General features: G+C 30.6%; 6 protein-coding genes across 15 annotated transcripts; 4 read left to right on the forward strand and 2 right to left on the reverse strand.

The window, feature by feature from the left end:
* Positions 1–236: 236 nt before the first annotated feature.
* On the forward strand, positions 237–5,633 carry LOC122404247 (double-strand-break repair protein rad21 homolog). Of its 7 annotated transcripts, none has more exons than XM_043408177.1 (13): positions 237–283; positions 755–922; positions 1,793–2,022; positions 2,099–2,306; positions 2,373–2,532; positions 2,648–2,840; positions 3,044–3,267; positions 3,356–3,576; positions 3,706–3,885; positions 3,997–4,371; positions 4,560–4,691; positions 4,784–4,939; positions 5,040–5,632. In XM_043408177.1, the coding sequence occupies exons 2-13, from the start codon at positions 779–781 to the stop codon at positions 5,163–5,165; spliced, it is 2,349 nt and encodes a 782-aa protein (XP_043264112.1). In that variant the 5' UTR covers positions 237–283; positions 755–778; the 3' UTR covers positions 5,166–5,632. The 7 variants fall into 7 exon arrangements, with proteins under 7 accessions (XP_043264112.1, XP_043264114.1, XP_043264116.1 ...); XM_043408179.1 differs by having other exon boundaries at positions 238–283; positions 758–922; XM_043408181.1 differs by lacking the exon at positions 237–283 and adding an exon at positions 362–620 and having other exon boundaries at positions 2,684–2,840; positions 5,040–5,633.
* A 1,578-nt stretch (positions 5,634–7,211) lies between these two features.
* LOC122404251 (T-complex protein 1 subunit alpha) lies at positions 7,212–10,837 on the reverse strand. The gene is made up of 10 exons (XM_043408186.1): positions 10,675–10,837; positions 10,307–10,392; positions 10,096–10,224; positions 9,451–9,548; positions 9,220–9,330; positions 8,710–9,115; positions 8,367–8,569; positions 8,083–8,275; positions 7,749–7,912; positions 7,212–7,652 (listed from the first exon to the last, which is right to left on the reverse strand). Exons 1-10 carry the CDS (start codon positions 10,745–10,747, stop codon positions 7,442–7,444), a joined length of 1,674 nt encoding a protein of 557 aa, XP_043264121.1. The 5' UTR covers positions 10,748–10,837; the 3' UTR covers positions 7,212–7,441.
* A 310-nt stretch (positions 10,838–11,147) lies between these two features.
* Positions 11,148–12,179, forward strand: LOC122404253 (39S ribosomal protein L27, mitochondrial). The gene is made up of 4 exons (XM_043408188.1): positions 11,148–11,265; positions 11,444–11,521; positions 11,621–11,784; positions 11,882–12,179. Exons 2-4 carry the CDS (start codon positions 11,446–11,448, stop codon positions 12,083–12,085), a joined length of 444 nt encoding a protein of 147 aa, XP_043264123.1. The 5' UTR covers positions 11,148–11,265; positions 11,444–11,445; the 3' UTR covers positions 12,086–12,179.
* LOC122404252 (tRNA-splicing endonuclease subunit Sen34) lies at positions 12,086–13,891 on the reverse strand. The gene is made up of 5 exons (XM_043408187.1): positions 13,704–13,891; positions 13,330–13,601; positions 13,041–13,251; positions 12,758–12,913; positions 12,086–12,418 (listed from the first exon to the last, which is right to left on the reverse strand). The coding sequence occupies exons 1-5, from the start codon at positions 13,852–13,854 to the stop codon at positions 12,213–12,215; spliced, it is 996 nt and encodes a 331-aa protein (XP_043264122.1). The 5' UTR covers positions 13,855–13,891; the 3' UTR covers positions 12,086–12,212.
* Positions 13,892–14,462: 571 nt separating this feature from the next.
* On the forward strand, positions 14,463–20,140 carry LOC122404257 (ras-related C3 botulinum toxin substrate 1). Of its 4 annotated transcripts, XM_043408193.1 has the most exons (5): positions 14,463–14,605; positions 14,875–14,925; positions 15,150–15,275; positions 15,758–16,094; positions 16,214–20,140. In XM_043408193.1, exons 3-5 carry the CDS (start codon positions 15,160–15,162, stop codon positions 16,346–16,348), a joined length of 588 nt encoding a protein of 195 aa, XP_043264128.1. In that variant the 5' UTR covers positions 14,463–14,605; positions 14,875–14,925; positions 15,150–15,159; the 3' UTR covers positions 16,349–20,140. The 4 variants fall into 4 exon arrangements, with proteins under 4 accessions (XP_043264128.1, XP_043264127.1, XP_043264129.1 ...); XM_043408192.1 differs by lacking the exon at positions 14,875–14,925; XM_043408194.1 differs by lacking the exon at positions 14,875–14,925 and having other exon boundaries at positions 15,165–15,275.
* Positions 20,141–24,895: 4,755 nt separating this feature from the next.
* Positions 24,896–26,282, forward strand: LOC122404254 (protein asteroid-like; the record flags this gene model as incomplete). The annotated part of the gene is made up of 3 exons (XM_043408189.1): positions 24,896–25,060; positions 25,130–25,612; positions 25,683–26,282. Coding segments are annotated over 3 exons (699 nt in total), but the record flags the coding sequence as incomplete, so codon positions are not given.
* Between the last annotated feature and the right edge of the window lie 204 nt (positions 26,283–26,486).

Below are 26,486 nucleotides of genomic sequence, written 5' to 3' on the forward strand. Positions count from 1 at the left end.
ATTAACTTAGCTGATATGTTGAAATGTCATTTCAAAAAGACGGTTCGTCAACTTTTAACCACAATAGAGAAGAAAGTTTCTCATTTGTTTACTTTTATATTAGCAATATATTATATACAGAAAATTTAATATAACCGTATTAATTTTAACTTATCAATTTTGAGAGACAAAATTTTGTGGATTTATGAATGCAAGTAAGTACCCGCCATTGATAGAGGGAGTTTCTGAACGTTTGGTGAAATACATAGTTGCAGATGGTTCTGAAGACGCGGTGAAAAGAAACGTACGTGTTAACAATTCAACAATATTACAGTTAAATGTGATTCTTCTTATAAAATATAAGAGTGGCGGTGTAGATTTCATTTACGACACGCTATTGCAACATCTCCCGTGCAAAAAGAAATAAAACATACTTCGTGTTCAACAGCTTACGCGTAACCGCCAAAATTACAGACAGAAACGCCATCTTGTGCAGAGATGTTGACATTTTACTAAATTGGAAAAGATTATATGATCGCTATTTATTCGAGTCCCACGACTCGATTTCTGTATTTATAAATGTTAAAAAGGTGCTAACTTTATATACTAATTAACGCGTCATCCAGGCTTTTCATTATAAGGTGATAATCATGTTGCTAACGGGATATTGCGTTAACGAATCATTCTGTTCACCCTTATGTTTAGATTTGTGTTTACAAACAGTGAACTTTACGTTATCAAGCATTTTACTGATATGATATTATATTTTTTTCAGAAGTGTACGTAACACAAATTCATAATGTTTTACGCACACTTCGTGTTGGCCAAAAAAGGGCCACTGGCCCGTATTTGGTTAGCCGCTCATTGGGACAAAAAATTAACAAAAGCCCACGTATTTGAGACGAACATCGAAAAGTCTGTAGATGGTATATTACAGCCAAAGGTATATTTCTTACTTTTATCTATAAACTTTATAAATTTTCAATGTTGTTCTTATGTTAGGCTGGTACGTACGCAATTTTTGTTTAATTCAACTTCAAAGTCATGTAGCTGTTTTACAACATTGTGCATTTAATTGAAGTAGTTTGCAAATAATTTGTTATGTTTTTTTCTAGTAATTATATGATTTTTCATACATATGATCTTTTGATGTCTTTCATTGACCAACACCCTGTTTGGGCGAAATCTGAGACATTTAAGCATACGTTTTTATCTATTCTTCTTTATTCAACCGTTGTACCACTTGTTTCCAATTGTATAAAATTTACTATTCGACACAAGTAGTGATTTCTGTAAGGAATAAATTTTGTTTGTCACTTTAGTATAATAATCGAACTCATTCTCTTAAGTGTTAATCAGCAAAATCGTATCAGTCCCGCTTATTACATATTATGAAATATCAAATATTCATTTGCGAGATTATCTTCCATGTAATACAGTATATATTATTTTCAGCAATTCCTTCATTCCAATTTGTTTACGATTTCTTTTGGTTCTCTTTTTAATTTTACTCACAATGATAATAAAAGCTAATAAACAACAAACTGAAAATCTTTTTTAAAAATTTAATATTCGTGGATTATAAGAATTTGTATCGTATCAAAATTCAAATTTTAGAAAAATAACATTTCATGCGCGCTAATTCAATGGCTTTTGACTTTTCCTTTTTAAATAAATGTTTCTTATGTTTATTATTATCGTATAAGACATTTATAGTAAAATCTTTTATCAATTCAGGAGGTTTCAAAAGCATTTATTATTTATATGAGATGTAAGTTCTAATTTAATTTTTTATCGTGACTCATGATTGTAGGTAAAAATGGCTTTAAGAACATCCGGACACTTATTGCTGGGTGTAGTGCGTATATACTCGCGAAAAGCTAAATATCTGTTAGCTGATTGTAATGAAGCCTTTGTGAAAATAAAAATGGCCTTTAGGCCAGGTATGGTAGATTTACCAGAAGAACACAGAGAGGCCGCAGTAACAGCTATAACATTGCCCGAAGTGTTTCACGACTTTGATACAGCAATGCCTGAATTGAAGTAAATATATTCAAATTAAATTAGTCCAATAATAATTAACATATTATTGTATGTACATAAACACTATTATAAATAGTTCAATGCAATTATTCTATTTCAGAGATGTTGATATTGAAGCACAATTTAGTTTAAACCAATCTCGAGCAGAAGAAATCACAATGAGGGAGGACTATGGCAGTTTAGCTTTGGTTACTCACGATCAAGGATTTGGTGATATGAGTTTTGATGCAGAACCGCCAGAATTATTAAGACACGCTGGGTCTGTAGAACCATCTTTAGATCAGGTGTGTTTCATCTTTCTTCTAAATTAGCTTTAATTCTAAGGAATAAATTCTACCTTCACTTTTTAGACTCATATGTTGTTCACCGATGGGCCAGGGATAGAAGCAGCTTTAGAACAAAAGGAGAAGGAGCCAGTTCCAGGTCCATCGGTAACAGCACAAGCTATGGATATTGACATGCCAATTAGAGATGATGGCTTTGGCGGACATCTTGGTCAAGATATCATATGTAACTAATATAAATTTACATATGTATAAAAATAGTTATATTAATTGAAAAACATATAAAGTATATTTTACTATGGATCATCTATTATACAATTATTTATAATTGTGCTCTTTAGCTGGTGGCTTATTTGAGGGTGGTTTATTTGATGAAGCGCCAATGGGTGAAGTACCTGTACCTGAAGTTAGCGGAGTAGCGGAACCACAAGAACCAGGCGCAATTCCTGGAGTTGCACCTTCTGTCCACGATGAATCCGAAGAAGAAATGGGGGATCGATTTGGAGGGCCACCATCTCCTATGGGAGGGATGAGGCAAGTTTATTTTATTTTATTACTGTATTCATCATTTTTAAATTTATAAAAAATCTTACAATTCAGAGACTGATAATTATATTAGAGAAGTGTTATTTGTGTATATTATTCAAGTAAATGGGGGTGTTCCATAATGAAACAAGTAATTTATTTTATTCACGACCTTGTATGGATTATTGTTTATTGTTACATTTCCTATATAGTTCTGATGAGTCCAGACCTGCCTCTCCTGCTGTAGCTGGTGAAGAAATCGAAGGAAGAATAAGTGTAGCGAGTCGTCGATTTACCCCTGCTCCACCAATGATTCCCGAAGAACGTCCAATGGAGGTTATCGAAGAAACACCACCTTTACAAGACCAAACTACGTTATTGCATGATGAAGAAGAGAGTTTTGCTCTTGCGCCAGTTGATACATCTGCTTTAAAAGGTTAGCAATACTACAATATTACTTAATCAAAATTATAATATTAAGTATTACCACAATCATAATAATAATATGGATAAGTAAATTTCAGGATTCACAAAAGCAAAACGTAAACGCAAGCTCATTGTTGATGAAGTGAAGAATATTTCTGGCGAAGAAATGAAAGCACAATTATCAGACACTAGTGACATTATAACTACATTGGACCTAGCGCCTCCCACAAAGAGATTAATGCATTGGAAAGAAACGGGTGGAGTTGAGAAATTGTTTGCTTTGCCAGGCAGACCAATACCGGCACGTGTATTATTCAAGGTAATTAACATATTTATTGCTTCTATCGTAAATTATGAAATGTGAAATACGAAGCGTGTATTTTTATTTCCGCGAAAGTAAATAAATTAGTATTTGTACAATGACCAATATTTTACGTGTTCAAAATAGAACTATCAACGACATCTAACAAGCAAATCCTACGATCACGAGGACTTTGGACGTTTAGCGGGCGAAGAGGAAGGTATGCCTTTAGAACAAATGAGAGAAGCTGCAGAACAAGATTCATACGAACAAAGTATTTTAAATAAACGTATGGCTCGAAAACGAAAGATACCTTTAGAGGCAGAGGTATGTTGCACATTTTAATACGTATCATTTTTTTTTTATTTACTTATGTTTTAATACACATCAATTATAAATTTATATGTAATTATTTATAACGTGCATCCTTGATTATAGATAAGACCACCACCTCCAGCACCAGCACCACCTCCACCTCCAATGGACATTGTTTCCGAAGCTGTGGAAGTTCCGAGTATAGTTTCCCAACCAAGCCTTCCTCTTGCAGAATCACCGGTTCCACCCGAAGTATCTTTACCAGCAGAACCATCAGTGTCTGAAATTAGTGGTATTGTACCTCCTGTTGAAGAAGTAGAAATGATTGCTCCAGTTCCTGATACACCTTTAATTTTCCCACAAATACCTGAAATTCCGTCAACCGAAACCCTTGTTGCGCCTGAAGAACTAGTTCCACCTACCCCAGCAGAACCAGAAGTTGTTAGTGCTGTACCATCTACTGAAATGCCACAAATGGAAAATATGGGCTACGATCAGGTTAATTATCTATATTTATCTATTATATTAGTATATTAGTCATATAGAAAGTGAAACTGTTATGTGGATTGATTGTTCAAGTAACAGCTAACCACTGTCATTTAGTAATGTAAACAAAAAGTTGTTGAAGATTTAAGATTCAATTTTTAAGAATATTGTCGATTAATCAATCATTATACGCGTAATAGGCACAACCTCAAGTACCGTACTTGGGATACGATGAACATCCTGTACCACCCCACACACCCGCTATATCCGAAAGAGGACCGGCAACTCCATGGAATCACGAAGATTACGAATTCCCTCCGTCTGTAGGACCTGTACGTATTAATATACCGATATCTTCTTATATTAAAATGTAATCGGTACAATGAAAAGTGTATACAACAGCTTCGTTCTTTCCCCTTTGCAGCAAGAAGAACAACAAGTAGATGAAACTTATGAACAGTTCGAAGAACGGGTCCTTAATAAAAGAGCAGCGCACATGTATCACGTTATTAAGAGCAAACTGGATACCAAAGATAGATTGACATTAGCGGAAATGGCATACAAAAATAATCGCAAGCAGGTTTGTATTTCGAAAACATGTTGTTTATAAAGAATCATGTGATATAATACGTATGAGTAATTTATGCATATAATTAAAAATACTGTTCCTTTTTTTTTAGGTTGCACAAAAATTCTATACATTATTAGTTCTTAAAAAGTTTCAAGTATTAGAGCTCCATCAAGAATATCCATATGCTGATATTATAGTCGGCAAAGGATCAAAATTCGAGAATCCTGCGTTATAAAAGTATTAGGTATTTCTCACCTTACGTTTACTACTAAAAATGATCAAAAAAAAAAAAGAAGCAGAAAGAGAAGAATTGTAGTTATTTTGAGACGTACAGAGAAAAGGAACGATTTATCTAAATTCTTTTGATAGATAAATTGTACATGTAAAATAATATATGAATCTATTGTCAGAATCTTGGGGTAGCTAATAAGGCAAAAGAATTTTGTAAATCATGTTTTTAACACGTGATTCGGGAATGTATACGTTTTGTATAAAATCAAGGCAGAATTGTTTTGGACCTTCTGCATTTTCATCGCGCTAAAAGATTCAATTACATGTACAAAAAATGTTTGCTATTGAAAAATGCATAATTTTTTACTTCGGCAAAAAGATCAATTGTCTTCATTAAATTTATTATCGATCCGAACAGGGTTTGTATATAATATATTAATATGTAGTCAAAACATATTTTATATCTTACTATTTACAAATAACTTCTTGAGTATGTATTGCAGGATGGTCCAAAATTATCTATAAACTTATATTAGATAATTTATGAAATTTAATAAGACAAAATTATGTTGAAAATTTTATAAAGTGAGATTATGTATGAAGTTCATGTATCTTATTTTCAAATCTAAGAAAAGTTATATACGCAATATAATAATTTTTTTTTATTAGGGTACTAACACATTAATTGCTACTGTGAACAATTATTAATGGAAGAATCGAGAGAACATTTTATGGATAATACTTTTATGTATTGCAGTCATGCTTTAGGTATACCTGTGTGATTAAGTTATTTTACAGATTTATATAAATGCTATATATATATTTTTGTGTACACTTGACATGATCTATATAATTAGTTTTTCATATAAATCACTGAAAATTTATGATCCACTATTAATCTATACTCGCATTATGAATAACATTCCAAAGAGTGTTGTTTTGTTCTTATTATTTCTTTATCATACCTCAAAAAAAGTCTATTAACCGTGTAAAAAGATAAAATTGTTTGACCATACTATTTTCTAACAGAAAATAGTGTTACGGTTAGTAATTTAATTAGTCTGACCACGAGAAATGTTCAATAATTTATTGTTATATATGTCTGCCTATCTTATGGGATACAGGAATGTTGAATCGTATTTAAAAGTACTATATTTTATCAAACTGACATGTCAAAAATTTCTCAAGAGCTATCATATTGCATTGTAAATATACATGCACAATAAACACATATGCTATCATTGCGCACGTATGCCTGTCCTCTGAAGGCATGTCATCAACAAAATCGACTGCTATAACATACTTTGAAATGCCTGATTGTAAATAGCCTCATGATTCATTAATCAATACACATCTGTTTATAAAATAAACAAATTTCTGAAATATTCTTTTTAAAATTCGAACCCTAAAGTACATATCACATAATACTTAAAAATGTTAATCCATTATTTTCCATTAATAAACTGTTATCTGCACTATATATCAAGATTTATCAAGTTGATTCAGAAACACTTCATAATTAATAATTTTGAGTAATTTTTTTTTTTAATTATTTGTATGATGTGTATGGCATGCATGTGTTAAAGGTACTATTTATGTATTAATTACTTTTTCTAAGACAGACGCATTACCCATTGTGTTAATATATTTGTTTTCTAGTGTCACGTGTTAGAATTATTTAATTTATGATTAATTTCTACCTATTAATATATATTTTTCGTGAACTTGATTGTACTATATACATATATATGATTAAATTGACGTTATTCGAAAATATCACCAAATTAATATCAAGTTATCATTTTAATATAAATATTCTTAATAAAGTGCTGTTTGCTAAGATCATGTGTTGTAATGCGTATCTAAATACTGCACTTAAAAAAAAATATGTTTAATATTATAAATATTTTGCCCTTTTAAGAAACTTTCCCTAACAAATATTAAAGACAAATGTGATCGTTTCCAAAATTGTTAATAAATCATTTCAAAAATACATTGTCGTACTTTTATATTGTTTTTAAGAATATAAAAAATGTGATCAACAATTTTCATTTGTAAAAGCTTTATTTCACTTGTTATTAGCCAATTCATTTTTAAGACGAAGCATAAAAAATGTAATACAAATGTAATATACTAACATTAATGAGTGAATTATTTAAAGTGTAATATTTCTTTTATCGCTAAAGTATGAAACAATGTTCATAATTAAGAATAATTTAAATCTTTGCTCCATAACGAACCATATGAAAAGATAGATGATTATATAAATGCAATTTAATTTTATCCTTCCAGTTCACCAGCTTCCATTGCATCATGATAAGATTTATCTTTTGAACGATCTGGATCCAGTTTTATCATATCATCGATTCTAAGAATAGTTATTGCTGCTTCCGTAGCAAATTTTAAAGATTTTATTTTCGAAATAGCTGGTTCTAATACACCAGCTTTCTTATTATCTTTAATAGTACCTTCAAATAAATCTAGACCAACCCTATGGAAAAACATTGATATATATTTCTCAATTATTTCTTTTGAAGCATATGTAAAAAAAAGTTTAATACGTGGCACATGCCAAAAACTTCGTTACCATTTTAAATCCGCAACATCTGCTTTTGTTTGACTGGAATTATGGTAAGCTCGCAATTTGGCCACAAGATCGGTAGCATCTTGCGCCGCATTAACAGCTAATGTTTTAGGTATAACTAACAACGATCTTGCAAATTCAGCAATAGCCAATTGTTCTCGGGAGCTCTAAAAAATATGAATGCATCATTAGAAAATATCATTTAATAAGTTCTTTGATGATAAGAAATATATCGTTACGATCTTAATAAAATATATTATATTTCATATATTTAGTAGTACTCCTCAACTCCTACAACTTAAAATAAATTTAATAAATTATAATCAAAATAACTTACCAGTGATGTAGCGAAATTTTCTAAATATATTGAAAGTGCTGCCTCGACACAACCTCCGCCGGCCACGACACTTTTGCTTTCTAAAACTCGTTTAACTGCACACAGTGCGTCATGCACGGATCGTTCCATTTCATCGCAATAGTGATCGTTTGGTCCGCGCAAAATAAGAGAACTGGCTGTTCTTGCTTTTGGTCTAGTAAAAATAACATTATTAATTTAATTAAAAATTTTCTTCAATTTTTAAATACTCTGCAATATGTAATAACAGTGCAATTAAAACAGACTTCTTGATAAGAATAAGTTCATCGTCACATATCGTTTCTTGTACTACTTCAGCAGCCTCTCCAAGAAAACTAGAATCAAAACTTTCGTCACCCTCCATGTTAGTCAGAGAAGTCAGAAATTGTGCTCCTGTAGCTTTTGCAATTCTCTTCAGATCCGCCTTTTTGCATCTACGAACTGCCATTGCTTTAGCTTCTATGAAATACTGGGGGAAAAAAGTGAATGTAATAAAACCTTTTATACCTTGAAACAAGAATAAATATAGATTTACACCACTTTCATAATGAACGATCCATATAAGCTTTTATTTCTTTCAATCCAGAATGAAACATTATTTGAGTGTACCTTTAAACAAAGATCATCAATTCCTCCAGAAACAAGAACAACGTTTGTGCCTGCTGCAAGAATTTTCTGAATACGTTCTTTCGTAATATCTGCTTCACGCTGACGTACTGCTTCAAGTTTTTCTGGATCTGTAATCAGCACTTCAACGCCCAATTTCATTTTTGTTTTCTGCAAGGAAAAGTCTAGACACGCAATTTTAGCATTTACTATTCTTTTAGACATTGCTTGAGAGGCTACGGTACAATTTAGTGCATAGCCATGCACTAATACAGATTCTCTGACACTCTTTCCATGAGCTTTTAAAACATTTACTGCTTTCACGGGATATAAAAATCCTCCTTTTCCATCATTGACCTTTATCGCATTAGCAGCATTCACAACCATATTTCCAAAGAAATCGGTATCACTAATAATAAATACATTAAGGAAACAATAATAGCAGTAACAAAAACAAAAATGTAGAAATCGTAATTTTTCAATTTTATAATCGTTAAATAGAAATAAGGATACGCTCCAATAATTTTACTAGACATAGAAGTTTTTGCCACGTTAACTAAACAATCTCGTCCAAGCTCATCAACGCTAACTGTTAAGTGTTCCTGAATATATTTACAGGCTTCTCTGAAACACAAACAATAAATATATATTTAACAAACAATTATATTGCTTTTTATTTCAATAGAAAATATGTGACGGTAAAAGGATGCGAATTTCTTTCTTAGTGCTTATATTATTACTTACTTGCAAGCTAGCCTGTAACCACTAATTACAGATGTTGGGTGAATCTTTTGTTTCACAAGTTCATCTGCATTTTTCAGTAATTCAGCCGCAATAATTACCTGTTTAAATAAATTTTACTTTCACTTTTCGCACAAAAGAAATATACATATAGTTCATAAATATGACTACTGAAATACATGTAAAAAAAAGAAAGAAAAAAAGATTATATATATATTATGAAATGAAAAAATGTTTTAAATTCAAGTGCAGATTTAAGAGCAACAAATTAAAAATTTTTACAACGATGTTCTTATAGGAATTAACCCTTTTGATAATAATGATGACTGGTTGTCCCATCATTGCCATGTTTGCTGTATCCTACCAGTAAATATAGTCAGCCATTAAAATTTTTTGCATATTATTAACATAGATATTAATACATGTATATTATTATTACAATGCAAGTTTGTGCTCCTTCCACATGTTTTCTTTACGCTATGAATACAGGTATTTTTATACGACACAAGAAAGTCAGACGTTACACTCTGTCATTGGTGAAATAGTATATGTTCATGTCTTGACTCGTTTATATAAGTAGGTAGCGCTATTCGTGACCAAGCTCACCATATCAAAAGGATTAAAGGTTAGATATACATATAAACTTACAACTGATGTAGTGCCATCTCCAACTTCATCATCCTGTAGTTGAGCTAATTCAACTAAGACTCTGGCTGCTGGATGTTCAACTTCAAGCAAACGTAAAATAGTTGCTCCATCATTGGTAACAGTTACATCCTACATTATTTCAAATATAAAAATGATATAATCAATTTAAATAATATATCTAACAAAATGATTCATAAAAATATATACATACACCGATATCATCTACCAGCATTTTGTCCAAGCCAACAGGACCCAATGAACTCTTTACTATATTGGCAATCGCACAAGCAGCCATAACTACAGAAAGAACAAAAATGAATATACAATAATTGAAAACAATACATAAAATATAATTTCTCATTCACGTATACACGTTTTTTTTCTCATAGATTCAAATCATTTAATATATTGATATTTTCACGTTTCAAAGTGCAAAAAGTACGAACAATATTTCATGAAAATTGTTTAGGAAAAGCTAAATTAATACATAGGCATGTGAGCAATAACCATAATGAAAATTCAAGTGTACATCGTGGTATTGAATTAATGTCTATTATAACCAAAATTTTCGCAATATACCATTCCGTGTTCGTACAGGAGCTCCAGACTGTCGCACACCTCCAACAGCTAAAGGACTTGCTACTGTCGACATTTTCTAACAAATTTGTTCTCTCTTATAAATTACAACTGAATAACGATCAAAATTTTTCGGTTGTCGACAAAATTTTTCCACGCGAAGAGATCCGCCTGTAACTTATAATAATAATAATGACGATGATCAGCGACGCCTATCCTTGTTACTTCCTTTTAGGGACAAGTTTGGCATTATTTATAATTGGTTTATTTATTGTCATTACTTTAATTTATTCATTGATGGTAATGTTAATTTATTAGTTTAAAATTGTAGATAAGAAATGTTCTTTTACAGTAAGTTTCATAAAATAAAGTTAGACATGAACACATCTAGTTGTGTGATGAAAATTTCATCGAGTACGCCGTTCCATTTTTACTAGTACATAGTATTGATAATATTACCGCTAGTAATATAGATGGCGTAACCGAACTAAGGAATAATCCCGACCCGCGCGTGTTGCCATGTTGTTTTCATAGTAATTATTTCGAAGGGACAAGTATAGATGCACAAATCAGTATAAATCGAACGGAATAATAGTAAATATAAAGTAGAAAATATTATTATATAAACTTGTGATTAATTATAAGTGTCGTATACATATAATTTAAGTATCATTTTCTTAAATTACGAGTCTTGTATTTATGATCTTAGGTTATAACATATTTGATTAAATGAACGAACAGTGTATTTAAAATAGACATAATTGCATTTCAGAAATGATCATAACGCAATTAATTAATAGCAGTTTACAAAACACGAAACCCTTTATTAGCGTTACTACCAATAATTTAGGTTTGTAAAAAATAGTAATATATTCTTCAAATTCATCTAGATTATTCCTTACTTGTATAATTCTTGTACAATTAAAATTAATGTAAAAGTGTTTAACAGCGTGCGTTAGATATGCATCAAAGAAAGCCAGTAGTAGTACAAGAATTAAACCTGGTCATCCGAGACCAAAACATAGAGGGATAAAAGTACAAGATGGACACTATGTTCAAGAAAGGCAAATATTGGCCTTACAACTTAGACCTAGATTTCATCCAGGACTTAACGTGAGTTTAATTATGCTTCCTAAAATGCATACTTACAGAAAGAAATCATGTTTTAAAAAGTATCTTTGTTTATTATGACTTATTATATACTTTACAGGTTGGTATGGGTAAAAATGGTACATTATATGCTTTGGAACGTGGAACGGTAATGATCACGTGTGAAAAAATTAATCCCAGTTTAACTCATCCCTGGGCAAAAATGAACTATGCGGGTAGAGAAAATAGTGTTATATACAAGAAACATTTTAATGTAATCAGTGAACCACAGCATGACAGATTTATTTTAATTGATACTGTGTAGATAAAATAGTATGGTCAAGGTTATATGTTTTATGAATTATTGAATTAATAGTATAAATGTATAAACATAGGAAAATGGAATCGATTTCTTATTTTATTTTCCTTATAAAGTTAATAGTATATATATATTATCCATTCTCGAGTATATTACTTTCTGCCCATTGAAATGATTGATACAATATATTATTCTGATCATTAGAGAAAAATGCATAAACACGTACTTTTCGAACATGGCATGCAATTCGACATTGGGCTGACAGTTCAGTTATTGGAATTTCTTCATTTCTGTCTTTGCATTGAATTATAAATTGGGAGTGAAACATAATAGGATCTCCTGCAAAAATGATAGACAATTAAAATATTTATTTTAACATTTCAATGACCGTGTGGGTATTCAATTTTACTTTTTGTGAATTTATAATAGGTATTCAGTTCTTGATTTTTAAAGTCTTATTTTAATTCTTTAATCGTAAAAATTTAATATTTACATACCTCGAAAGACGAATTATTCGCCTATACAATATTAATTTATTCATGTATTCCAAATGTTAAACATTATGTATATACACGAATAAATTGTTACATTTTCTGTTTTACCTGCTTTCATTACCATTTATCTAATTTTCAAATAATATTTAAATAGTAAAAGGTAGATAGATTAAATATTACACACCAGGGTATATTAAAAAATCTCCACCAAATTTTCCACCGTTTGTTACATAATATCCCCTTTCCCACAAATCTTTATACGTTTTGTATCGCAATTGTTCTCTGCAATTGGATGGGTATTTCCACTTGATTATTTCAACATTATCTAGCCATGGATATACTGAAAATATTTTATTATTATCTCTTTAAGAAATAAGTATAAATGTCGTAGAAATAAATATAGATCATTCCATACCAACCGACTAATCCTTAATAAAAACAAAGAAGAGGCGCTTAATATAATTTACCCGTATGAGTTTGAACTAAAGCATCGCTCTTCTCTAGTTTAGGTAGTTTTGCCATTTCTTCTTCTAATAAATCTTGTTTGTTTATCTCGATATTATTAAGAGCCTCTTGTATATTTGCATCTAGTGGTTTCTTTACTTTCTTTTTCCTTGTTTCTATTCCGAGTATCTTCCGTTTCTTTCCTTCTATAATCTTGTCCATCATTCCAATTACCTACAGCAATATTTATTATTTTAGCAAAAAATAATCTTTAAAGAGTTAGAATTATTTAACGCATAATTAAAATTTTACCTGTTTCTTTCTCTCTTTCCTTAAGCATTCTTCTTGTTCTATGTACAATGTGTTTCTATATTCTTTAAAAACTTGTTTCAACAAATCTGTTGGTGGTTTTTGGAAACATGGATAACGAATGAGTCGTGCAAGGTTTTTTTCAAGTAAAAGAGACACTTCTTCTGGTTGTAGAAGCAACGGAAGGCCTGAAAGTATATCTTGTCTAGGTTTCTTTGGAAGGCAACCTATTAAATCACCAACTATTCTGTAATCTTTTCGAAGTTTTAACCAGTCTGAAAGATAAAAATATGAAATAATCATTATTGCAGATTTATATTTACTTTTTCATTGTACCATTTATATTATTTCAGACAATAATGGAAAAAAAGCATTACCTTCTGCACTCCATACGAAAACGTTATTTCTAGATGAAATTAAATCGATCATTTTCAATGTACATAAAGAAAATTTGTGAAATTTTTCGAAACGTATTTTGGTAATTGTAAATTCGTTAATGCGTAATGTGTAAAATTGACATATCATCATAAGCACAACGACATTGTATTTCAATTATGCCATGAATTAATTTGAAAGTAAATTATTTACTATTTGAAACATGTATTTTTCTTAGCTCTGATTTTCAATGACCAACCAAATCAAATGCTAAATGCTGATTCACATATAATGACAATTTTTTAGGAATTTTCGGGGGACAATTAACCAGAAAGAAATTTGTGTTTGGTAACTCTATAAAATAATTAATTACGATATTATATAAGTTTCTTCAAGAGATTATAAATTATAAATTACTATAATTACTATATTAATGTTTGAAACGTTTATCATAAAAAAAAACTGTAATAATATAAAACGATACTCTAACGAGGTATGTATCATTGTTGTATTTGCAACATATCAAAATGTATTGTTATCGATTATTTGCGAGTAAAATATGTTTGATATCACTACATATGTACATATGTACATATAGGTATGTATGATACATCAAAAATCAAATCTTCGATGGTGAAGAAATTTTAGTCTAATCAAAAATACTTGTTCGATAGATGTCGCCATTCATCATTTCTGAATAATAATCGTGCCAGGTAGAAGGGGAAGGAAGAAGATTGTCGAACATCTGTCACCAAGCGAAAGCTACGTCCGTTTTAGTTCCAAAAACCGCAATACCATCATGGCACCCGGTTTTATAATTTTTTGAGGAAAGTCTAACATACACGTAACCAAACTCGAGCTGAAATAGTGATTTTTTTCCTATTCAAACGTTTGTTCATATTTGGTGAGTGATCAAATGGTACCGATTATCCTTGTTTACCAATTTCATACCCGAACAAATAAAGTAAAATCAAAGGGCAAGCCCTTCAGATAAACTAGAAACTGCATATTTTTACGACTAACCTTCAAATTTGAAACGTGCATCGTTCTATTCTTTCGAATTGCTTAACAGATTTGCATGACTTAACAATACGTGGTACATTAATATAAAATACAGTTTGGCAGTAACACTTTATATGAAAAATATTTTTCTTCACCTAACACATCTTACAGTTTTTACGGACTATAGGATTAGAATCAACGATTGTTCGGTGTCAAATAAAGGTAATCGTTATTTACCAAATTATTAAGTTATAAGTGCTTCAAATACGCTAATGACACACTTTCAAACAAAATACACGATGTTATTCGTAATTGTTCATCGTTTGAACTAATTTTTTATTGTCTTCTCCCGTTTGAAATATTAGAAAAGCGAAGCACTTGTATAATATTCAAAACAAAATATAGTATTTTAATGATAAAGTAATGTTATTTATTTGTTACTCCAGTATTAAAAACATGAGTTCAGGTAGACCAATCAAGTGTGTGGTGGTAGGGGATGGAACAGTAGGAAAAACGTGTATGTTAATTTCATATACAACAGACAGTTTTCCAGGAGAATACGTACCCACAGTGTAAGTACTACTGTTGTAGGAATTAGAATATATTTACGTTATTAATAATAATAACATGACATAAATAAAATATGTTATTTAATTGAAAATTATTACTTGAAAAATACTTTTATTTTTAAGGATAATGTTGCAAAAAATTTTCATCGCTTGGTTTTTTTTTTTATCTTTTTGGAGTAACAAAACAAGGTGTAAGGTTAATAATAGCAAAGTAGTACCGAACACCTTTCCACTACTTAAAGAAATAATCTATTCTGCATCATATTTTTATAGTATTCTTTGTGCTGTAAATTCTTTTAAGACTTTATTCAGATATGTGGCTATATAAATAAAATAAATGTTAAAATATTTTCATATCTCGTTTAAAACAAATTTGATAAGTATATATATCTATAGTTGAATATAATATGATATTTAAATGTCTTCTAATTTTAACTTCCTTTAGTTTTTGACCACGCGAATATAGTTTCCATTGTACTGTACAGATTTGACAATTACTCAGCACCCATGGTCGTGGATGGAATACCTGTTAGTTTAGGGCTTTGGGATACAGCAGGTCAAGAAGACTATGACAGGCTTCGTCCGCTCTCGTACCCACAGACCGATGTCTTTCTCATTTGCTTCTCTGTAACAAGCCCATCGTCTTTTGAAAATGTTACTAGTAAATGGTATCCGGAGATAAAACATCACTGTCCTGATGCACCTATGATACTTGTTGGGACTAAAATAGACTTACGAGACGATCGCGAAACGCTTACCGCCTTAGCTGAACAGGGCCTTAGTGCCATAAAACGTGAACAAGGGCAAAAATTGGCGAACAAGGTCCGTGTAATTTCTAGTAGTGCAACAAAATTTACTTAAAGGAAGTAATTGAAAGATTAATTTTAAAATTTTATTATAACCTTACAATCAATACTATTAATTTTGTATGTATTCTGTAGATCCGTGCAGTGAAATATATGGAGTGTTCTGCACTGACGCAACGTGGTCTGAAACAAGTGTTTGATGAAGCAGTTCGTGCTGTTTTAAGACCTGAACCTCAAAAACGCAGACAGAGAAGATGCATTATGTTATAAACAATAAACGGTCAGGAATGAATCAACGTAGGTAAAGCCATATATAAACTGACAGACTGAAATTAATTTTGTCATAAAATAAAAGAAAATATGAATGTTTTGAAATGAAGGCAGCAGACCATACATTTTAATGAACATTTCTGGCAGCTGTAGTTTACTAGTTGATAAATAAAGTACAATTTACAGCTTTCTTATTTTAATATAAGCTGCAAAATCAGTGCTATAGGACTAAAAAAAAACTTACACAACGAGAAAGTATAATCAAATTTTTGACCACTTTATCCTTTGAAATTGAAACAGGCTAAATTTATTATAGATTTGTATGTGTCCTGTTTGTAGCATTTCTAATATAAATTTATATATTAATGTACTAGTCAATGTGAGGGGAAATATCTCAAAAACGTGAGAACATACGTATTAACAGGTTATTCTTTATTTTTATAAAATGACAATTTTCACTTTGTTGTTATATTATAGAATTCCTTTACTTCGTAATGCAATGTTACAAATTAATAATACTGAAACAAAGCCAATAATGTCTGTATAATTAAAAGTACAGAATCTTGGAATTTTGTGCTTGAGAGCTGCCAGACTTCAAAATTTTTATATTTATAATAGTAAAATCGTTCATTTTAGTACACACATATGATAGATGTAACAGTCGATATACTAACAATTTTTATAAAATGTAAAATAGCATTATAGGGTTATTTAAACATACAGTGCCATAGCAACGAAAAAATCAAATTAATAATGCAAACATTTTTTACGTCAATTCTAGACAATATATGTTTGTATTTTATTAGACTCCCTTACTAGTGAAGTTAAAAAAGGATTTGAAGGAATTGAAAAGTCTTGTAATAGGTAATGTTTTATATTTACCTTAAAATTTGATATAAATATTGCGATTGTAATAGAAAACAAAGTAGGTTTATGTATGATATACTACCAGCAAACATATGTACATTTTTTCTGAACAAATTTAATAGTTTTATATATATACACCACACTTTATTGTCTAGAATTTGAACATTTTCTTATACCTACGTCATACAGGCACGCCATAGTGTATTATGTACGTTAATATTTATTTTGTTTCGATCATGTACTGTGTAAGAATATTTTAAAAGGAATTTATTACAAAATATTTAAACGTGTATTTCAAATTGCTGCAATTTCATGTGACAGATACAGTTTTACAGATTGTTGCACTGGTGCAATTTGATTAACAATTACAGGCCCTAAATTATTTTTCATAGTAACTGAGACTGCATTGCAAAAGTAATAATCAAAATATATATTGAATTGTATAAGGAAATGTATTACCAGTAACAAACATATGGTGCAAATTATGCCTATAAAATGAAGAACATAGCACAATTTATTTTAAAGAATACCATGACATCTTTAATCTTCCACTATTATTATTTTTGTAAAATTAATTTATATAAATCTTCACAATTATATATAAAAAAAAAAAAAGAAAGAATACGACATATTTTAGAATAATGAGTACGTACATTGTACAGAACAAATACATAATTTTTCTCTTATGTATCAAATTACTTGCATCTATGATTACATCTTATTTATGTTGTGAATTTTTCATTCTTACTATTGTATTGTAACATACTTCGTTTACACTGATTTATCATATTAAAACATTATTTTCATAGAGATTGATTACATGCTCTTTATAAAAGGACTCGATGAAAAAAAGAAATAGCGTGGTGATGATGATTAACAAATATTCCTCCACTCGTGAACATATTTTCTTATATTTGAAAACAAGCATAGAATATAGAACGATAGGACATGTGTGCCATATACTTTCAAATTTGTAAAACGAATATTACATATAACATACTTTGTTTGTATTTGTACTCGACATGAATTTTGAAACGAATTAGAAATATGTCATCATCATATTTAAAATGCAAAATTCTTAGTATAAGCGAGAGTGAATTATGAATGAGGCATATTAATGCTTGCTGAGTGTACATACTGTAGCATAGTAATAACATGCTCTAAATTTCAATCAAGCGCATTTTGACGATGAAATAATATGATTTTTATTCCTCTTAAAATATCTCAGTATGTACACAATCTATTAAAGCAATTAGTCATGTGATTGAAGTATAGAGTGTGTCGCGAGATGTTTGCAGTAAGCTTTACACTTTATTGTATTTGCTACAATTTTACACAGAAAATTTATTTCTGACATTTCTGCTGCAAGATATCGTATAAATTGAACATTTAGTTAAGGACGTACAATACATTTGTAGTTCCTGTGTAAGACAATTTTTTCTTTGATACTTCAAAGAGCACAACTGAAGACATTAATGCTATTCTATGACAGGTTTAAGCCTAGGAATTTATTATATTATGTACATACGTACATAAATATGACACATTTATTATATAAAGTGAACAGTACCACCTTTTGTAATATAATAACTGTATGCAAATTTGCATTTATTGTAAGTAGTGCATTTATTTTACAAGTATTGCCGTGTATATGTATTGTATCCTGTTATTTATTTGTTACACGTACATTGAAACAGAAAAAAACACTTTTAGCAAATTTTTAGATTTTTATAAAATGCCAACAATCCAAAGTCTGATTACATATTATAACATGTATCAAACATAGATCAATTAAAAGTAAGTGCAAGACAAAGCACAATCTTTTTTTAAATACTATTTAACTCTTAAGATTAATATTAATAAATTTTTGACAGTATTACAATGTAAATAAAATTTTTATTCTACTATTTCAAAATACGCAACATATATATGAATTTTTTTTTATACGTCATAATTAAGCTGTTACAGATTTGCAATGCACTGTACCCACTGTTAAGTAATCGTTATTTTGTTTATATGAAAGCAAAAAAAAAATTAATATGGCAATTAATGTGAAATATTCGGGCTCATTACATGCACGTTACCTTTAGCGAAAATCAGAATTGAATTAATACAAATTTATATTAGTAATAAAATTCTGAATTTATACGTATTATTGGTAAAATGAATTTACACTACTTACAACTTGTGCATTTAACAAAGGTATTTAACATTGACTGTCTCTCTCTTTTTTTTTTTTCTTTTTTTTTTTTTTTAAGAAAGAAAACAGCAAAGGATGCTACAAACCAAAGTCCAATTTTACTTTTAATGTAACTTTTATGATCTTTATTATGTATTATTGCATATAAGTATACAAAGAATGGATGTATGAAGTGTAAAGATATTCTAGTCATCAAGAATCTGATTTTATTTCTATATGAAATCTTTTATCAAAATTTATATTCAAATCGCGTTTAATCAATAAATGAACATTTTTATTAAGAGAGGAAAACAATCAAATCGAAATTATAAAATGAAGGACATGAAAGTATTGATTCAACTTAAGATATTGTCAATTTAGGTAGAACAGTATGAACCAAACAAAGAGAATAAGATTGCATTAGAATACAAATGTATGTACATGCACTAAGATACAAATTTAATCGTCAGTAATGTATAAACATAACACTCATCTATTTTCTTAAAATTTCTGTAAAACCACTAATTTCTGTAGTAATAAAGCAGCACAAGGGAGCTTAATGGTGATATAAATCATGTTTCTACTATTCCACGCTTATAATTGATAATATTTAGATAATACACATATAGGAATTATGTTATTACATTGTACAAAGAAGTTTAAAAGTCGATTGTATTGAAAATAGATAGGAATGGTATAAATCTTCTCTTAATGCTTTCAAACATATTGCATATAAAATTTTGATAACGGACTTGTATTATTTTTCATTTATTGTATCCTCGTGAAAGCGCTCTTTTGCTGCTAATACAGTGGTATATACAATGTGTCATATGAAAAGTTTAAAATTAATTTTAACTGTCCTATTTTCTTATTGAAAATACAAATTATAGTGTTAAATAACAATCAAAATGTAACTACATAGATGCATGTTCTAAATATCACTTGGAAGCATTTATTTTTATTTATATGTATTTTGAAAAGAACTTCATAAAATAAAGTACATAATAAGAAGTGCTTGAAGTTTCAATTAACAGTCTTACTCCACAATTTTATGAAAGTTATATACATTCAATAATAATTGAGAAACTTTAAATGTAATACAGTCAATAATATCATCTATATTTAATGTTATGTTTTTATAGTGTTCATATTTTTATATTTACGTCTATAAAAAATATTAGTGAAAAATACGCGTTGTTTGCATTTTGAAACATTAAAATTCTCCAATCCGTTCAGAAGTTCTAAATGTTTTAAACATACACATGAAATTTCAAGAGAACATTTCAGCATCTTTAAAACATTTCAACTTCTGAACGGATTGGAAGATTTTAATATAGGTATAATATAGGTATAACGATTACATTTAGGCAGTGGTATTAATAGAATTATAAAGAACGGAAGTACGGAAAGAAACCTGATGTAAAATTCAAATTTTCCTCCGTGATCCTCTCAACGTACATATTTAGATTTTAGGCATCTCATTGTGGTGTTACAAAGAGACCAAATACTTTGCCAGAAAAATGAGAAATGTACATGTGATAAACAAAATCATATAATTGAAATACATACATATACATGTGCTCATTCATAGGAATAATAAAAATAATTTCTATTTTTTCAATGGTCAAAACATGATCAGAGTATCCTTAGAACGTGTATTTCCGTGTAAATTTTTATCCACAGATTGAAATGGCCAATTTATTCAATGGTACTCTATTGTACAATATAGCTAATAATTTTAAATCACGGTACGACATGGAAGGTTATATAAATACAATTACGCCTTCGTTTGCATCATATCTTTAAAATGAAATCAATCCCCGTAAGAAACAAAGACCAAAGTCCAAAGAAAAAAGCAAAGTCCGACCAAAATACAGACGATAATGATACAGAATATTTTAGTGCAGACGAAGATATGTACCTCCGAATCTAATAACCAGACTATTCACGGCGTAAAAACCATGAACACAATGTATAGAACCTAATTTATATAAATTTAATCGTCATTTTTCCTTTTTCTATGCATCATTACTACTTATTATCGAAAATTTTTGTCATTATTCATTAAAATAATTTGTAAATTCAATAAGAAACGAGTACATTGTCATGCTGCATATATTTATCATTTCTAACCTTATTTAAATCGAAAAAATCGATACTATTAATTTTATTCCTTTACGAAAGAAAAAGCTTATAATCGAAGGCAATTGATATAAATTATCAACAAAAATTTGATATTTATTTGTACATCCGGATAACGGTTTGAAATATTTGTTAATAGATTCAAATCTTTAAATTAAACGTAAACGGAAGTTCGTTTATGAATAAATTTGGTGGTAATTTAATGCATCGAAATCGACAATAGTGACGACGAACTTCTTTAGCGTTTAACGGAGTGGTGGGGACAGCCGACATATCCTACCGCACGAGCCACATGTTACGCCAGGTCAGCACTTGACGCGCAACTTCCAACAACATAAAATTAAATATACATCTAAATATTTTAAACATACGCATGAAATTTCAAGCGAACATTTCTGCATTTTTAAAACATTATAACTTCTGAACGGATTGGAGGATTTTAATGTTTCAAATTGCAAACAACGCGTATTTTGGTGAAGAATATGTAGAAATTCTAAGAATATTCGAAAAGTTGTTCCTTAACGTCGTAAAGTGACAAAATGCTCAGAAAAATTGTCAATTTTCAAACGATCATAACTTTTACAATAGTAAAACTTATATCATTGAAATTTTTTCTAGAAGTAGTACCTAGAAAAAAGTATTAGACAACATTTGATTTTGATTTCGATTAAAACTGAAATTTATATTGTTTTAAATTCGCAGCCATTAGCTCGGTGTTACCCATAATGAAGAAGTTCTTCTTGAAAGGTAACACCGATTACCAGGTCTCACCACGAGGAGGTTGCTGCGATTGGAGACCCAAAGTGAGATCGATGGAACAAAGTTCGATCGACCTTCCTTTTTACACACTTAGAAACTAGATTACGCAAAAAAAAAGATGCCAAGTAATTACTTTTCTAAAACAAAGGATGAAGCGAAATTGTGGGAGACGCGACACGACGAAACGCGACACAATGCTGCACAGTGCAGTAGGAACATGAGGTGCGACACCGTACCGAATAGCGGGTCAAAAGGGGCAGCTCGTTACCTCTTAGCAAGTCCAATTGAAGGGGAGGAGAATCGACGCACCAGACACGGGTTCCCCATTTCTCCAACGCGCCCTGCTGGGAGCCCGTAGGACCCAACCCGGGACGTCTTACACAGGAGAGAGATCCTGAGTCGGGGCTACCGCAGACAGGAACAGGTCCCCTCTACGGCCGATGACTCTTTCCCTAGAATTGTCTCACCAGAGGACGGCAACCGACCCTTCGAACCATCTAAACGGCCGATCACTTGCTTTTTACATCAAAGCAGCGGTGACCGGAGCTAGAAACGGGGAAACGAGACTGGAAAATAAGCTATTAATTAATTCATTACTTGGCAATCTACGCAGTAAATAAAATAATATACAATGTAAATTGAAAATTAACGTCGTAGGTGGAATTGAGAATTAATGTGAATTAATGAAATATAGGAAACATCGGAAAAACAAGGAAAAGAAGGAAAAAGAAAAATTCGACGTTAATTTTTACATTCGCGCTGCGCCTTAAAATTAATCGCTTACGTGTAAATCCCGATGAATCCGACGTCATCTATTGATCTCCTCCTCCTCCTAGAAATTGATCTGGTAAAAAACTGAAATAAAAATTAGTAGTTATGTGTACATGTAGACAAATAATAAAACCTAAATAACAAATTAGTTTGAAATAAGGAATTGGAACAATCCAACGAAGTAAATTAACGAAACGAATCATTCGAAAAAAAAGAAACCAACGATGTGTACTTTGAATTATAGATTAATTTTGAAAATTAAAAAACCAACGAAGCGCAAGACGAATAACAAAATAAATCGTAAAAGAACAAACCAACGATGAAAGCGAGACGAAGATAGAATAGAATAAATTGAAAAATATCAACCCAACGATGTAATTAATATAGATAAAACTAGATGAACGAAGAACCCAAATATGAAAATACCTATATACATAAAAATGCAGAAAAACACAATATTTTCATTAGTTATATTAATATTAATTGTATCTATACCAAAACCAAAGGGTGATCCTTCCTTCCTGGTCAGCATCGCAGAAGATATCTGAAACAGAAAACAAAAACGCGTGACAGTACCCCCGGCGGTTCCAGGAGTACTGAAAATAGTTGCCCAGCTGTGTCCACTTTTATGCAGTCAAGCCAAAGAATCAACGAGCCAATCAGCAGCCAGTCCGCTGGGGGCGACCATCGTCCGTCCACCTTGAAACGTTATAAGAGCCCCCTGAGGCCCTCGCGCGGGAGTTATCTCCCAACCACCAAGCAAGACGGACCGCATCGAGATGAAGAATTTAATTGAAGATTTACATTCGATCAAAATCGAAGATGGCGGCCAAGAAGATGTTTCACGAGCAGCGGGCAAGGGAGAAAACCGGTCTTTTTAAAGACCAAGAAAATCTCATTCGTGGGAACAACTTATGCAATGAACTGAACAACTTTTATATTTAACAACTCAGAGACACTTTACATCTCTGTTTTGTAACAACTTTTATATTTAACAACTCAGAGACACTTTACATCTCTGTTTTGTAACAACTTTTATATTTAACAACTCACAGACACTTTACATCTCTGTTTTGTAACAACTTTTATATTTAACAACTCAGAGACACTTTACATCTCTGTTTTGTAACAACTTTTATATTTAACAATTCAGAGACACTACATCTCTGTTTTGTAACAACTTTTATATTTAACAACTCACAGACACTTTACATCTCTGTTTTGTAACAACTTTTATATTTAACAACTCAGAGACACTTTACATCTCTGTTTTGTTACCGACTTTTATATTTAACAATTCAGCGACACTTTACATCTCTGTTATGGAACAAGTTATGCAATAAAACTGAACATGGTATATTTGCCTATATGTATAGGAAGGAAATTCGTCGTTAGTATTGTCGCCCGTCAATGCACTTAATTATGCAAGACCAGTATACTATCTAATTTTATTTTTATTATACCGGTTTGTAATATCGTAAAGATCAATGCAAAAACATTATGCACAGCTCTTGTATTTCTTTGATTTATCCAAGTAGTCAAAGTATAATATTTAACAAACTTTTGATTCAAATAAAATAACGAATGACACAAAATTTGAGTACCTGTTACATGTAACCTATGTATAAATGCATAACTAATATTGATATACGCATAACGAACTTAGTTTGTGATATGAAACATTAAGAAAAGTGTAAATTAATAAATAGGTTTCAAAATGGGTATTCCGGGTTTAACAACTTTCATAAACAATCGTTCAGATCGTTATTTGGAATATTTCGAGCTACGTGATACGTATTTAGTTATTTAGCTGTCAAATATATATTTCGTACAAGTGCAATTGTGTTTTTGGCGGTGATTACGATAAATATGCTCAACGAGTATCGGATTTTTTTGACGATTTGATAAAGTGCAATGTAGTACCATTAGTTTTGATCGATGGTGGTTGCGAGGATAAGAAACTGCAAACAGTTATATGTAGAACTGGAGAAAAGGTTCGTACAGCATCATCTTATTCTCCGATCTGTCAACAGAAAATGAAATTTTTTCCTTTACATATTTAGGAAGTTTTCAAAGATGTTAGGAGAAAGAAGAATATTCGTCATGTGCAATGCTTATTCGAAGCTGATAATGCTATAGCTACCGTAGCAAGGATATTGAATTGTCCTGTATCGAGTTATAATTCAGATTTTTATGTGTTTGGGACATTGCACATACCATTTGATACATTGGACAATTACACGGTGAAAAGTTCAACTGGAAATGGTTACACGAAACGTTGTAAAATTTATAAAGTTGAACACTTATTAAATTCTTATAGAGGTTTAAGTCAATCTACACTGCCATTAGCTGCAATATTACTAGGCAATGATTATGTAAAACGTGGTACATTTAGAAACCTCTTTCGTTATTTAAAGATACGACGAATAACAAGAAAAAGGTATAGTAATCGTCAGTATTGTATAGAAGCAACTTTACAATGGTTGAGCGGATTCTACACCTTGAACAAAGCACTCATTGGAATACTATGTAGATCACCTAAAACCGTAAGACAAAAAATGGCTATACAAATGCATCTACAGAAATACTTGCTTACTTCCATTGGGGTTTTCACAGGAATATGCAGCTCGTGCCACAACACATTCTAATGTACATAGAAGAAACTGATAAAAATGGAGACTTTGAATCAGCAGAAGAAGAAGAAGAAGAGGAAGAAGACGAAGTTGAAATATTAGACATGCTTAAAGGGGTCAGAATCTGCTACCACTAATGCACTAGCTAATGTACCTAATTTGTTTGTAGATGAATTTCTTATGGGCAATTATCCTGCATATTTTAGGGACTTGTTGGTTCGACGTTTATATATTTGTCCTGTACAAATAGAGGATTATTCCTATCCATTGAGCAATGTAATAAGTTTAAAAATTATTAGAGTTATATATGCATTTCTGCAATCAGGAATTAATAGAAGGAGAGGTTTCATGAAATACATGATGAGAGACTGTAATAAAAAGCTTAAATGTTACGAACCAGAAGGCACTGACACTAAATTTTCTTCCCCATTACTGTCCCTATCTAATCTTAGAGAAGTACCATTAACGAGTCCAGGATTAAAAAATAATGTACAAACATGCGTCATTGATTTTTCATTACCATTTGAATTTAAATTCAAGTTATATAGACACAAATATATAAGCAAAGCCCATATTGAATGAAAAATTGACACGTAAATACACGTTTCAAGACCCCCTGATCATGTTTGACATAAAACAATACTTTGGAAATAAATCGTTTGAATATAGTTTATCAAGTAAGACTTTCGAAATTATTTTCAAACGATTTATTTTCTAATTGTTCTACTATTTCAAATAATAATTTTTTGATCTTATAGCAAAGAACGTTTACTTAATATCAATTCAA

The sequence above is a fragment of the Colletes gigas genome, unplaced genomic scaffold (assembly GCF_013123115.1).
Source record: "Colletes gigas isolate AHSC1104 unplaced genomic scaffold, ASM1312311v1 Colletes_gigas_Sc00136, whole genome shotgun sequence".
Taxonomy (NCBI): domain Eukaryota; kingdom Metazoa; phylum Arthropoda; class Insecta; order Hymenoptera; family Colletidae; genus Colletes; species Colletes gigas.

Bases quoted from the DNA above. Each gene is read 5' to 3' on its own strand.
- LOC122404247 (XM_043408177.1), top strand. From the start codon at position 779: ATGTTTTACGCACACTTCGTGTTGGCCAAAAAAGGGCCACTGGCCCGT. The intron at 3,577-3,705 runs GTAATTAACATA...TGTTCAAAATAG, and splicing joins CGGCACGTGTATTATTCAAG to AACTATCAACGACATCTAAC. The intron at 4,692-4,783 runs GTACGTATTAAT...TCCCCTTTGCAG, and splicing joins TCCCTCCGTCTGTAGGACCT to CAAGAAGAACAACAAGTAGA.
- LOC122404251 (XM_043408186.1), bottom strand. From the start codon at position 10,747: ATGTCGACAGTAGCAAGTCCTTTAGCTGTTGGAGGTGTGCGACAGTCT. The intron at 10,225-10,306 runs GTATGTATATAT...GAAATAATGTAG, and splicing joins TGCTGGTAGATGATATCGGT to GATGTAACTGTTACCAATGA. The intron at 7,913-8,082 runs GTAAGTTATTTT...CATATTTTTTAG, and splicing joins AAAATTTCGCTACATCACTG to AGCTCCCGAGAACAATTGGC.
- LOC122404253 (XM_043408188.1), top strand. From the start codon at position 11,446: ATGATCATAACGCAATTAATTAATAGCAGTTTACAAAACACGAAACCC. The intron at 11,522-11,620 runs GTTTGTAAAAAA...AGTGTTTAACAG, and splicing joins CGTTACTACCAATAATTTAG to CGTGCGTTAGATATGCATCA. The intron at 11,785-11,881 runs GTGAGTTTAATT...TATACTTTACAG, and splicing joins GATTTCATCCAGGACTTAAC to GTTGGTATGGGTAAAAATGG.
- LOC122404252 (XM_043408187.1), bottom strand. From the start codon at position 13,854: ATGATGATATGTCAATTTTACACATTACGCATTAACGAATTTACAATT. The intron at 13,602-13,703 runs GTAATGCTTTTT...TTTATCTTTCAG, and splicing joins TTTCGTATGGAGTGCAGAAG to ACTGGTTAAAACTTCGAAAA. The intron at 12,914-13,040 runs GTAAATTATATT...AAATATTTTCAG, and splicing joins TTTAGTTCAAACTCATACGG to TATATCCATGGCTAGATAAT.
- LOC122404257 (XM_043408191.1), top strand. From the start codon at position 15,127: ATGTTATTTATTTGTTACTCCAGTATTAAAAACATGAGTTCAGGTAGA. The intron at 15,276-15,757 runs GTAAGTACTACT...TGTACTGTACAG, and splicing joins GGAGAATACGTACCCACAGT to ATTTGACAATTACTCAGCAC. The intron at 16,095-16,213 runs GTCCGTGTAATT...TGTATTCTGTAG, and splicing joins GGCAAAAATTGGCGAACAAG to ATCCGTGCAGTGAAATATAT.